General features: G+C 57.2%; 1 protein-coding gene across 4 annotated transcripts in view; it reads right to left on the minus strand.

Annotated features, from left to right (window-relative positions):
• Positions 1 to 11681, minus strand: part of IFT140 (intraflagellar transport 140) — a 70226-nt gene that overhangs the window by 4969 nt on the left and 53576 nt on the right. For all 4 annotated transcript variants that reach the window (XM_068525046.1, XM_068525048.1, XM_068525047.1 and 1 more), the window contains 11 exons: positions 8719 to 8896; positions 7965 to 8155; positions 7576 to 7671; positions 7243 to 7375; positions 7007 to 7150; positions 6519 to 6647; positions 6258 to 6440; positions 3074 to 3280; positions 2682 to 2894; positions 2444 to 2610; positions 1206 to 1347 (listed from right to left, as the gene is read on the minus strand). In XM_068525046.1, the coding sequence (XP_068381147.1) occupies positions 1206 to 1347; positions 2444 to 2610; positions 2682 to 2894; positions 3074 to 3280; positions 6258 to 6440; positions 6519 to 6647; positions 7007 to 7150; positions 7243 to 7375; positions 7576 to 7671; positions 7965 to 8155; positions 8719 to 8896 (1783 nt within the window). The remainder of the gene's footprint in view (positions 1 to 1205; positions 1348 to 2443; positions 2611 to 2681; positions 2895 to 3073; positions 3281 to 6257; positions 6441 to 6518; positions 6648 to 7006; positions 7151 to 7242; positions 7376 to 7575; positions 7672 to 7964; positions 8156 to 8718; positions 8897 to 11681) is intronic.

Consider the following 11681-nt stretch of genomic DNA (forward strand, 5'->3'; position numbering starts at 1 on the left):
GGACTTTCCTGATGAGATCGCTGGTGATGTTAGCCAACAGGATTTCGTTGATGTGTGTAATGAAATGTTTTGACATTTGCACAACCCAGTGAACCGGTATTTTCCAAACGACCACCATAATGTTACAAAATCACGTATGTGTAAAAGATGCAAGATAGACCAACGGGTTTTAAGGTAACAAGTACAAAAAGCACGCTGACATGGTTTCAGATTGCTCATTGCAACTAACTTAGGAAACACCACTTGTGGAGTGTGGTGTGGTGTCTAAGACCCGCGAATACTTGACAGGGCTGCTACAAGGTCCTCCCCTTCTCACCTACACATTGGGGTGAAGCTGCGTTTTCATCACAGATTTCATATTTCAGTGAAAACAACTTATTTTACCACATTGAATGCAGAAGCAGACACGGAGAGTCTGGCTGTCCTGTATTATGTCAGACATTAAAGAGATTTGCAACAATGTAAAACAAAGTTACTTTTCTCACTAGATGTCCTTGTTTTGAAAAATACTGTTATTTTAAATGAAAATGTTACCTATGTTACCATGTAGTGGGTTTATTTTATTTTTAAGTAAATTAACAAATATTTTACAAATTTATTAGTTTATTTTCTAATACAGTAAATATTGGTAGATATAACCCACATAAATAAAAGCTCTTAGGGTCCTCAATAACTTCCCCAGCTTAAAGGGGTCCCAAGACCAAAATGTTTGAGAACTGCTCTGTTAAACTGAATTATCAAAACCCTTCCACAAAGAAAGCTCCAGGACCAGCGGGTTCACTTACACATTCTATCCTACATTTAAGGAAGTGACACCCATCTTACATACACTGTCTCAACTCCAGGAGGTGGGCACCCCAAGTGTTATTAGCAAACTGAGGAGTGAAGGGGCAGGAAAGGATGTCTGTGCCTGTCAAATGGCTCAGAAAATACCCATTTTATGTATAAAATAGAAAATTTAAAACATATAATGAATACATAAATGTGGCAAAACGTTAAAAAAATGTGAATCTGGTAAAGGGCTGGGTTCTATTATTCTTGTAATTTCTCAGTTTGAAATTATTTCAAAATAAGAAAGGCTGAAAAATCAAAAAGAAAATCGAAACGTGGGGAGGTGCCTCCCCCACTGCGAGCTCCACAGGGGGCTCTGCAGCCGGGATACCCCCATCACCCCGCAACCCCATCAGCCCCAGGTGCGGCCTCACCGTCTGCAGGTCCTCCATCTGCACGTGGCGCTCTACCAGGAAGCCGTATACGTCCCCGACGCGGACGGTGCTGTCCAGGTCTGGCTCCTCCAGGAGCAGCTTGCACTGCCTGACCGACTCCTTGGGGTCCTCGGTGTATGTCCTGCTGGGAGCACGGACATTCTGAGCCCCAACCCAGGGCACGGCTGCACGTCAGGGGTTAGGGCAGGCTCTCGGCCTGGAGGATGCAGCTTTTGAGAAGGTAATTCCCGTGAACTAAATTAATTCTTTATTGAGTCAATTCATAAATTCACTAATTTGTTTTAACAAAACGTACTGACCGCTCGCAGGGCTGGTACTGGTGCTGCACTAGACTCTGGAGGGCACGGCCTGTCAATGCCAGTCCCGCCCAGGGAGCAGCCTGGAGCGTGACCTGGGGCAGAGGGGCGAGGGCATGGAGGGGGTGAGTCACTGTGGGGAAGCAGTCAGGGAGGGCAGCCCAGGCAAAGGCCAGCACAGTGACGCCCAGGGTCTCCGCAGTGCCTGGTGCGGTGCGTGCAGGCGGGGGTGGGACCAGGAGGTCCTGTGAGTCCCCCACAGGCCAGCCCTCTGGCCCCCGCATTCCCCTCCCTCTGTCCAAGCACCCTGCCCTGTGGCTGAGCCCCCTTCCTCCTGCAGCCCTGACGTTCCTGAACCTACACATCCGAGTGGGGGAGCACCCTTCAAAGAGCCCCACTCCATAAACAGTATTCAAAATGTTTTTGGAAGTCTTTGGAAAGCCTCTGCTCAGATAAGCAAAGTGCTTTCATTGGTTTAGGCAGAAGCTGAGCCCTGCTGCCCACACGAGGGTCTTGGAAGCACTGGACGAGCTGCCAATAAGTAAAAACTGAGGTCCCGGACACATTTGGATTTATGGCCTGTCCTAAAACAGGCGGCGTGCTGCCCGAGCCTCCACCCCACGGGCCCCCTCCCCAGAACCACCTGCCGGACCCCTGCATGCACCTGAGCAGGCCCCGGGCTCCCCTCAGACACAGCCTCTCCTGACACCAACCTGCCTCCCCCGACCACCACTTTCCTCCCTCAAAGGTCTCGGCTGTTTCTGGAACAACCTCCCAAGAGTCGGCCCGGTTCCGCGGGAACCAGAGGAGCCCCGACGTGCATAGAGCAACGGCACACCCTGCCCTTCCCGTCCAGCTGTCCAAGGTGTTCCTTAGAAGAACGTCCACTGGAAGTGCCGTGCTGCCCCACGGCTGACGCACCTGCGGGCCTGCATGAAGCGCTTCATCAGTGCCATTTTGCTCTGCAGCTGCGCCAGCCTGGCCTCCTGGTCCAGTGGGATCCTGGCCTTGGCCTTGGACAGGCACTTGTAGGCCTCAGTCAGCGCCCCGTGGGCCTTGTCGTAGTTCTGGTACTCATCGATCTCTACCTGCACGAGGAGGCGTCAGGACCCATGGGTCCCCCACCCACCCGGGGCCCCTGGAAGTGGGGGGTCGGTACCTGGGCACAGGCATTGTAGAAGCCGGCCAGGAGGTCCAGGGCCCGGCCCTTGGTGTAGAAGCTGATGATGCTCTTCATGATCTCCGGGTCCTTCTGCCAGTCCAGGGACTGCAGGTAGTTGGCTGCCATGATGTAGATCTCCTTTTGCCTCGAGACGCCCGCAAAGAACACAATTTTCTCAGTGTCCCCAGACTTGAGCAGTGCTCTCATGGCCTGGACAGAGAAAGAGCCGGGCTGGCCCCTTCCCGGCAAGGTGGACAGAGCTCCCGCCCGACGCTGCAGGTGTGTCTTCAGGACAAGCGAGCTCTGGGCTGCAAGGTCTTGGCAGGCGCCCTCGGAGCCCTGCCCGGAAGCTCATCCCACGGGGCACCCACGTGCCGGGCCGCACTCACCTTCAGCCTGTCCCCTGCCTGTGTGTACTTCTTGGTGGCCAGGTGGTAGTTGCCCTGGCGCATGCAGCAGCTGGCAATCTGCTCCAGCAGCTCACGCCGGGACTCTTCAGACAGCTCCTTGCAGCCCTTGGACACCGTCATCTTTTCGGCCATCTCCTCAGTGATGGTCAAGTTCTGCTCCAGGCAGAGCTGCAGGGCTTCGTGATACTGGGAAGGGCCACAGAAACCAAGGGGCAGTCACCTGTGGCCTGGGGGAGAGCCACACCTCCCCGCCACCTGGGATGGGGTGGGGGGGAACAGTGCGGCCAGGTGGGGGCACGTGACCTTCTCTTGCTATTGATACTGTAGAGGCAACCAAGGAAACGTGCAGCCCAAAAGAATGTTATATTCATTGTGGGAGGAAAAAGAGACCAGAAACTAATTTTCTTCTATAATTCTTTTCAAGTTTTCAAAGTAAGGAGTTTAATTAACTTTCCTTAAAAATTCAAGAAAAATTGTATATTCTTCACTTAAGAATGTGTCTTGGGGGGCTTTCTTGGTGGTGCAGTGGTTAAGAATCTGCCTGCCAATGTAGGGGACATGGGATCGAGCCCTGGTCCGGGAAGATCCCACACGCCGTGGAGCAACTAAGCCCATGCACCACAACTACTGAGCCCACGCGCTGCAACTACTGAAGCCCGAGCGCTCTAGAGCCCGCGAGCCACAACTACTGAAGCCCGCGTGCCTAGGCCCATGCTCCGCAACAAGAAGACACTGCAATGAGAAGCCTGTGCACCGCAACGAAGAGTAGCCCCTGCTCGCCCAACTAGAGAAACCCCGTGCGCAACAACGAAGACTCAATGCAGCCAAAAATAAATTAAATAAATTTAAAAAAAAACCTAAAACAGCCCATTGTGGATTTAAAAAAAGAATGTGTCTTGGGAAGAAAGAGAACTATGTCTTGGAGATGATTTCCCCTGCTGACGGCTGTGCCGGCAACCTGCAGGGCATCCTGCCCAGACTCGGAGGGGCAGTCCTGCAGGTGCGGCGGCCCTTGTGCCTATGCCACTTACGCGTGTATAAGTGTGTTGTTAGCATGACTTCTGACGATAGGAAGCGCTGGACCAAGGAAGATGTGCTTGTCATCTGTGGCAGGCGCCGCTGCCGTGTTCCTACCCGCAGCCTGAGCACAACTGTTTCCCACTACAACCTGGCGGGTTTTCTAGCCTTTTCACTTTACTAGCCTAATTCACAAACAATGGCATCTCCTCGCGTCTGATCTGTATTCCCCTGACGATGAGTGAGGCTGTGTATCGGACATTCAGGAACCATCCAGATTTCCTTTTTAAAACAAACTGACCATATTCTTTGTCCTTCCTCTTGAGTTGCTGGTAGATTTCTTATTGGTTTATAGAAACTCTATACATATTAAGAAGATTGGCCTTTTGGGATATAGGTAGAATATATTTTTTCCCATTTTATTATTCATCTTTGCTTTGTTTATGCTGTTTTCCATGTGCTATTTTCAAATTTGTATTTGGTCAAATTGATCAGTCTTTCCCACTATGGCTGTTGGGTTTTGAGTTGTATTTAGAAAATGTCTTCCCTCCTTCAAGGTCATACGAGACACATGTGGCTTCTGGTGGCACTGGGCCGCCTCCCTATGCACTTAGATCTCTTACCTGCCTGCAGTTTCCTCAGACGCAGCAGGTGAGAAGGACTTAACTTCACTTTTCCCAAGTGGCCACCTGGCTGTGTCAATCCCATTCACCAAAGGGCTCATCCCCACTGTTGTGAGATGCTCCTTCACCACATGTAAATGTGCACCTGTATGTGGCTCTATTTCTGGATTTTCTAGTATTTCCTACTGATCTATAGGCCCGATCACGCACCAAACCCCAATTTTTCTAGCACTGATATAGTTTATGATCTGGGAGGTTTAATCACCTCTTGCTATACTCTTCTTTTCAGATTTTTCTCAGCTCTTCTGGCTTATCTGGTTTTCACTGTAAAACTACAGAATCCACTTATCTAACTAGAGGAAGCCCTGTGGTATTTTTTCTGGGGTCAGAGTCAGTCTGAAGCGGCCTTAGGGAGGCCAGTCAGTAGGTCTCTCTAACCAAGTACGTGGTGTGTGTGCCTTTTCACTTGCTCAGGAATTCTCCTATCACTCATAATGAGAGACCACACTGCACGCGTGATTCTGGCTGCAGGAAAAAAGATCTTCCAATTAGGACAGGCTGATTCTGGGCGACTAACCATTTTCTACATCTCCATTCAGTTTCCATCAAGGGGAATTTTTCTCCTTAAGGAAGGTTAGTGCACATAACCATTAAGACAGCTACTATCAGAAACTAGAAGACAGGGAGTGTTGGGGAGGATGTGCAGAAACTGGGACCCTGGTGCTCTGCTGGTGGGAGCATCAAACGGTTCAGCCGCCGTGGAAACAGTACGGCGGTTCCACAGAATGTTAGAGCAGAGTTACCATGTGACCCAGCACTTGCCTCTCTGGATAAATTCCCCAAAGAACTGAAAGCAGGGTCTTGAAGAGATGTTCGCACATTCACACTTATTCACAACAGTCAAAAGGTAGAGAGAATTCCCTGGCGGTTAGGACTCTGTGCTCTCACTGCCGAGGGCCCAGGTTCCATCCCTGGTTGGGGAACTAGATCCCACAAGCCATGCTGGTGTGGCCAAAAAAAAAAGCAACCCGAACGTCCACCTGTGGATGCTGGACAAGCCAGGTGTGGTCTGTCCGTGCAGAGGAATACGGTTCAGTCTCAAACAGCAGGGACCTTCCAACACGCGCTGCAGCGTGGACGGCCTGGGGGACACTATGCTCGGGCGAGAAGCCAGTCGCAAAGACAAGCGACTCCACTGACACGCGTCCCTAGACTCACACTCAGAGAGACAGAAAGGCGGAGGGCGCGTGCCAGGGGCCAGAAGAGTTTGAGTTCTGCGAGACCAGTAGGGTCTTGGAGATCAGCTGCATGAACACGTGAATGTGCTTAACACCACTGAGCTGTACACTCAGAAACCCCTAAGATGGTAACTTTCACGTTATGTGCTCTTTACAACACACACACAGAAGAAAGTGGACTCCTTGGCTATGACTGGAAACAGGCGGCGAGTCCCGCACAGGCCGGCCTGGCCTTCCTGGTGAGCGTGGTTGGTGAGGGTGGCCGCCCGCCCGCAGGGCCCGTACCTTCTTGGCGGCCAGCAGCAGCTCCACCGCTTTCTCGTACTGACTGTGCTCCAGGAAGAAGTCGGAGCAGCGGGCCAGGAGGGCGGGGTCTGACTTCTCGTCCAGGTCCTCTGCCACGAGCTGCAGGGCCACAAACTGCTGTGTGGCGAAGGCCAGCTCCAGGGCCTTGGAGAAGTGGCCAGCCTGTGGACAGTGGGGGAGCTCTGAGCAGCACCGTCTGGGAGCCCCGCTGTGCCCGGGGTCTGGGGCGGGTGGCCTCACCTTGTGGTACAGCATGACCGCCTGGTCCATCTGCTCGCCCTTCTCCTCGTAGTAGCGTGCGGCCTCGATCATGTCCTTGGGGGAGCTCAGCAGGGCCAAGTTCATAAGCTGGTCATCCAGGCCGTGCTCCTGTGGGAGCACAGAACGTTGGGGAACTACCTGACATGAGGGCTCTCCGCCTTTTCGACTTTTCCTGAAGTGGGACCCTGGGCTGGAACACTTTTATGGATGCAGAGCGTCCGACAGCTTCCTAGGTAGGTCTGCTGAGTACGAGGCGTGAACAGCCTCCCTGCTGCTCAGGAGCCTGGATAGCGGGGAGCATCCCCGAGCGCACTTGGGCAGAGTGAGGCGTGAGAGGTAGACATCTGCCTGGGTAGGGGTATGACACTCAGGACATGAGTCTCTAACCTTCTGTTTGAAACTCTCTCAACAGAAGGTGGGAAGCAGCCTCCCCCACCCGGCGGCACTGGCAGGGGCTGGGCGCTCACCTTGCAAAGGCGGATGGCATTGTTGAAGGCCTGGGCGCGCGTGTAGAAGTGCACGGCCTGCCGCACCTCATCCTGGCTCTCGTACTGGCGGGCCAGGTGGTAGGAGGCCGCCCAGTTCCCGGTCTCGCTGGCTATCTCTGCGGCCTAGAGACACCAGGGACAGGGGCTTTGCGTGCAGCCTGCTCTGCCAAGCAGCCCGCTCTGCCAAGCAGCCTGCCTCCCTCCGGGGCTCCTACCTTCTGGATGTTGCCCTGGAAGCAGTAAACGCGGACCAGGGAGAAGTAGTCGTGCGCCAGCTCATAGTAGCGAAGCGCAGCGTCCATCTCGGCCTGGCTCTCCAGGTACTGGGCCCACCACCTCCACAGGGTCCTGCGAGGAGCCGCATGCGCTCCCTCAGGCTCCTCTCCCGCCGGAAGTGAGCCCTGGGTCCCACACCAGCAGCCAGGAGACATGAACGCTGGGTGGACGAGCCCGAGTGAGGTCCCCGGGGGAGGCCCCCGCCCGGTGCCCTGAGGACCAGCTGACGTGTGAGGCTCTGGGGGGAAGACCTCCCAGGCCCGGCCACTCACTTGTCCTTCATCTTGTTGATGTACAGCTCCAGGGCCTGCAGGTCCTCCGCCAGCATCCGCGGCACCTCGAAGCGGTGTGTGTCTGATTTCTCGTAGCTGTGGGAGAAGAGAAAGCGCCACTCGCTCCCTGGTTCAGCTTGCAGCTCTATGGCCTGTGCACCCGACTAAGGGCTCCACCACTAGCACTGTCCGGGGGGCACAGGCCCGACCAGCACTGCGGCCTAGAGACCCAAGGCCTGGCAGTTCCTCCTAAAGCACAGAGCTCAGGCCCCCCCCCCCGAAGGCCTCCCACCGAGATGGTGCTGGCCCGGATCTTCCTCTGAGAACCTCTGAGGCCCCCTCACTGGGGCAGCAGAGACAAGAGGTCCTGGCTGCCCGCCCGTGCTCACTAGCTGAGGGCCAGGCTGCAGTCCCCGCTGGCCTCCAGGTGCCGGGCGTAGTTGTAGTAGGTGGTGCGCAGGTGCACGCGGTCGTGTCGCTCAGCCACCTCAATGGCCCTCTGCCACTGGCCCGAGGCCTGCAGGAGCCTATTGAGGAGATCGTAGCGCCCACATTTCTTGTACAGATGCTCCGCGTCCTCCTGAGGGAAGGAAGTTTGCCTGTCGGCACCAACAATGACCCCAACGGCAGCCGAAAGTCACCAGGGATCCACCGTGGTGGGTGGCAGGGCGGCCAGGCCGTCAACCCACCCACGACTGAGACTACAACACACCCTGGGTGGAATGGACACTTTGGGGCATGGGCGGGGATGGTCAAGATGACACTGGAGAGGGCAGGCCTGCCCATCAGCCAGGGGGTCTGAGCTCCACCCAGACCCCATCAGACCCATAGGTGTCTGCTCCCGACTCTCTCCCCCACCGACAGTGCCCGGCCACTCGGCCTGCATCTCCCGCGACTTCCATCGGCCTCTCTGGGCCACAGGGGTACAAGGGGCCGTGAGCTCCGCGAACACGCAGGAGGCAGGGAGAGGACCGGCGTGGAGCGGGGTGGCCTCGGGGGCTCTGCAGGGGGCTCCCTCCCCCCCACCCCCATTTTGGCCTCAGCTTGTTTGAGGGGGTTTCTGTTCCCTGCAACCCAAGGGCCTGGACAAGCACACACTGTGCGTGGGAGGCTGGCCTGCCCATCGGGGTGGTGCCCACTCACCAGCATGCCCAGCTGTATGGCCAACACAGCCACCCTGGCCTCTGGCTCTGGCTCCTGCTCAGCCTCCCGCAGCGCTCGGGCTCCGCGCGCATGGCCCATGTGCCCCAGGCACACCTTGGCGACATCCAGCCGCTGGGTCTTCACGCACATGCGCGCCATGTTCTCCCAGACAGCCTTGCTGCAGCGGAGGACACGTGGCTCCAATGAGCTGCCGCTCTCACGACTCGGGCCCCAGCAAGACCCGTGCCCGGCAGCACGGGGACCCGGCTGGACACATGGTCTCTGAGAAGGGGGCCGCGTGCGAGCCCAACAGCTTCACCCACAGAGCAATGTGGCAAACTGGGGCCCACATACTCTCCCGGGAAGAAAACGGGGGAGACACCCGTGTCCCGGGGGTGCAGGGGCTGGTGTACCTCTCACGGCTGGCCCTGGTGCCTGCTCCTTGCGCAGGCTCCCTCCCTCGGCCGCAAGGGGTCCCGTGAAGACCCTGGAGAATGTCTTGTGCAGGCTGCCAGGCCCCACCGTGCCCCTCAGTGAACACTTGCTTCTCCCCACCCCGCACCCGGCACCTCTGTCCCAGGCTGAACTCCTAGTGCTCCCTCCACCCTCACACAGAGCCCCTGGGTCAGGCGGGGAGTGGGGTCCCCCAACTCCCACGAGGACAAGCATGACACCCAGGTGGGCCCTGCCGTGTGCTGAATGGAGGCGGGGGTCCCGGGGACGGGCCTGCAGAGCTGCCTTCTGACACCCCTGGCACAGGCTCGGGCCGGGGTCTTCCTTCCTTGTTTGGAGGTTTCTAGCATCTCCCTCCCTCCAATGCTGATGGGGGCTCCTGCCCGCCCCCTAGCAGGTCCCAGGACAACCTCAGACCCAGGATGGCCTCCCTGAGAAAAGACGCTGGCAGGAGGGAGGATGCTCTGGGGCCCCTCCTCCTGGGGCTCCGTCCCCTGATGACCCCAGAGCCCTGAGGAGAACAGACCAGTAAGTAACTTCTGGGATGCGAGCGGCTGGTGGCCCTCAGGATGCGTGAGTCACTGCGGACTCCACCCGTCCGTTCTCAAGGAGCCCCTGGGCGATCAGCGCGGAAGCAGGGTGCCAGCCACTCCCGACAGCCTCTCCACGGGCAGCTTTACCCCATGTGAGTCCTGGGGTCTGTGCATCCAATCGAAAGTCCATGTGGACACCCGCCTAGTCCCCACCAGAGCCGTGAGCGCTTCCTGCTGTCCGGTAGCGTCTGCACCCTGTCAAGTGAGGGGCAGATGGGCTCCGAGCGGCCCGACTCTTAGGAAAGTCTTGTCCTCTGAGAAGCTCCCAGAGCGAGCCAGAGGCCCCTCCTCTTGGGCTGCTCTGTGGAGACCCTGGTGGGGCGGAGCAGTGGTTGACCACTCCCAGCTTCACATCCCACCAAATGGCACACACGCTGTGTCCAAACCTCCCGTGTGTCTCTGCTCTAAGATGACACTGCTGCTTGTCCGCATGAAGGAGCAGGGGAGGCCTTGACGGGGCCAAAGACCTGGACCGCGGAGAACAGGAAGGGCCCCTGGGGTGGCACACGATGGATGACGGGGTCCTTGAAGGACTTGGTCATCCTGACTCAAGGTCTGCTCCCAGGCCGGCCACCCTCCCCCTCTCCAGCCCAGCTGTCCACTCCACCCGAGCCCGAGGCTGGGGGCTGGTCCGATCGGAGCCCCAGCAGGTGGCCCGGCCTGCTCCCCGCCCAGCCCGGGAGAGAGCTGGATGGCGCTGGCCCAAGGGCTGTTCCCAGGACAAGCAAAGCAGGGGCTACGGTTCCTGAAACCCCCTGCTTGCTTTTCAGCGGATATTAGCCACTTAAAGACTGGCTCAGGATAAGCGATTCTAATGAGTAAGGAGGGAAATTGATGCTCTTTTAATGGAAACTTTGAGGAAAACTTCCTTTTCGAGGCCATCTACCGCACTGTGTGCACAGGAGCCCCAGTCCTAGTCCTCAGAGGGGCTGCCCTCCCACAGGGTCTTCTGAGCTGACAGACCCCCAGGTGCCTCCCCACCCACAGGGTGGCTGGAGTGAGAGCAGGGGAGCAGGGGGGCAGCCCTGCTTCCAGCACAGCCGAGGGAAGAGGGAAAGTGGCAAGAACTCAGCTGACAGGTTTGCTACAAGCTCTGGTGGGAAAAATCCAAAGGACATAAAATTCCTCCGGGAACTGATGGACAGATGTTTCTTGAGAACCTTGATTCTCCAAAGACCCCCTGCCTTTTAGGAATGTAAACTTGGGGCGGGGACTTCCAGGGCCGACCAGTTTGGTTTTAGCACAGGCCCGGCTGAATGAGTCGCAGCCCAGAGGATCTGAGCAGAGCAGATGACAAGCTCTCTGAGCGCCCCTCAGCCTGACGGCTTATGCGACACAGGGCAGGGCACCCAGTGCAGGACCTGGGCCCTTACTGCCCACGCACCCCGTCAGCAGCAGACAGGGCCCAGGCCCTCAGGTCTTGCCGGGTGCACGGCTCGTCCAGAACCCAGCCTCTTGAACCTCAAGGACGACGGCCTGCTCTGGTAGGTCTCCAAGCATGGGTGAGGGTCTCAGCTGGGAGGTGGAGGAGTCCAGGGGGCCTCCCCACCACACTGGCCCTTCTCTGCTGTGCACCTATGGGTGCATGGCACCCATGTGCTGGGGGAGTGACCGATGGCTGGGGGACACCCAGTCCCCAAGGTGGGCGACTGGTCACCAGTGCCCTGCCCGCCCCGAGCCACCAGGTCGAGACAGACAGCGGGGCCTGTGGGCCTGCCAGGCCGGCATCCCTGGCCTCCACTTCCAGGGAAGGTGGGTAGGGCGGGGGAGGGTCCCGGAGCAGGCCTCCAGAAGAAGGCCCCCCTGCTTTTCCTATCAGGAAACACATCCTGTTAGTGTCTGGCTGCTATTTGTTGCAGTTGGCTACGCCCTCCAGCTCACCAAAAACAGCCTCAAAAACAACCATTTCCTCTCTGC

Source organism: Eschrichtius robustus, chromosome 16 (assembly GCF_028021215.1).
Source record: "Eschrichtius robustus isolate mEscRob2 chromosome 16, mEscRob2.pri, whole genome shotgun sequence".
Lineage (NCBI taxonomy): Eukaryota > Metazoa > Chordata > Mammalia > Artiodactyla > Eschrichtiidae > Eschrichtius > Eschrichtius robustus.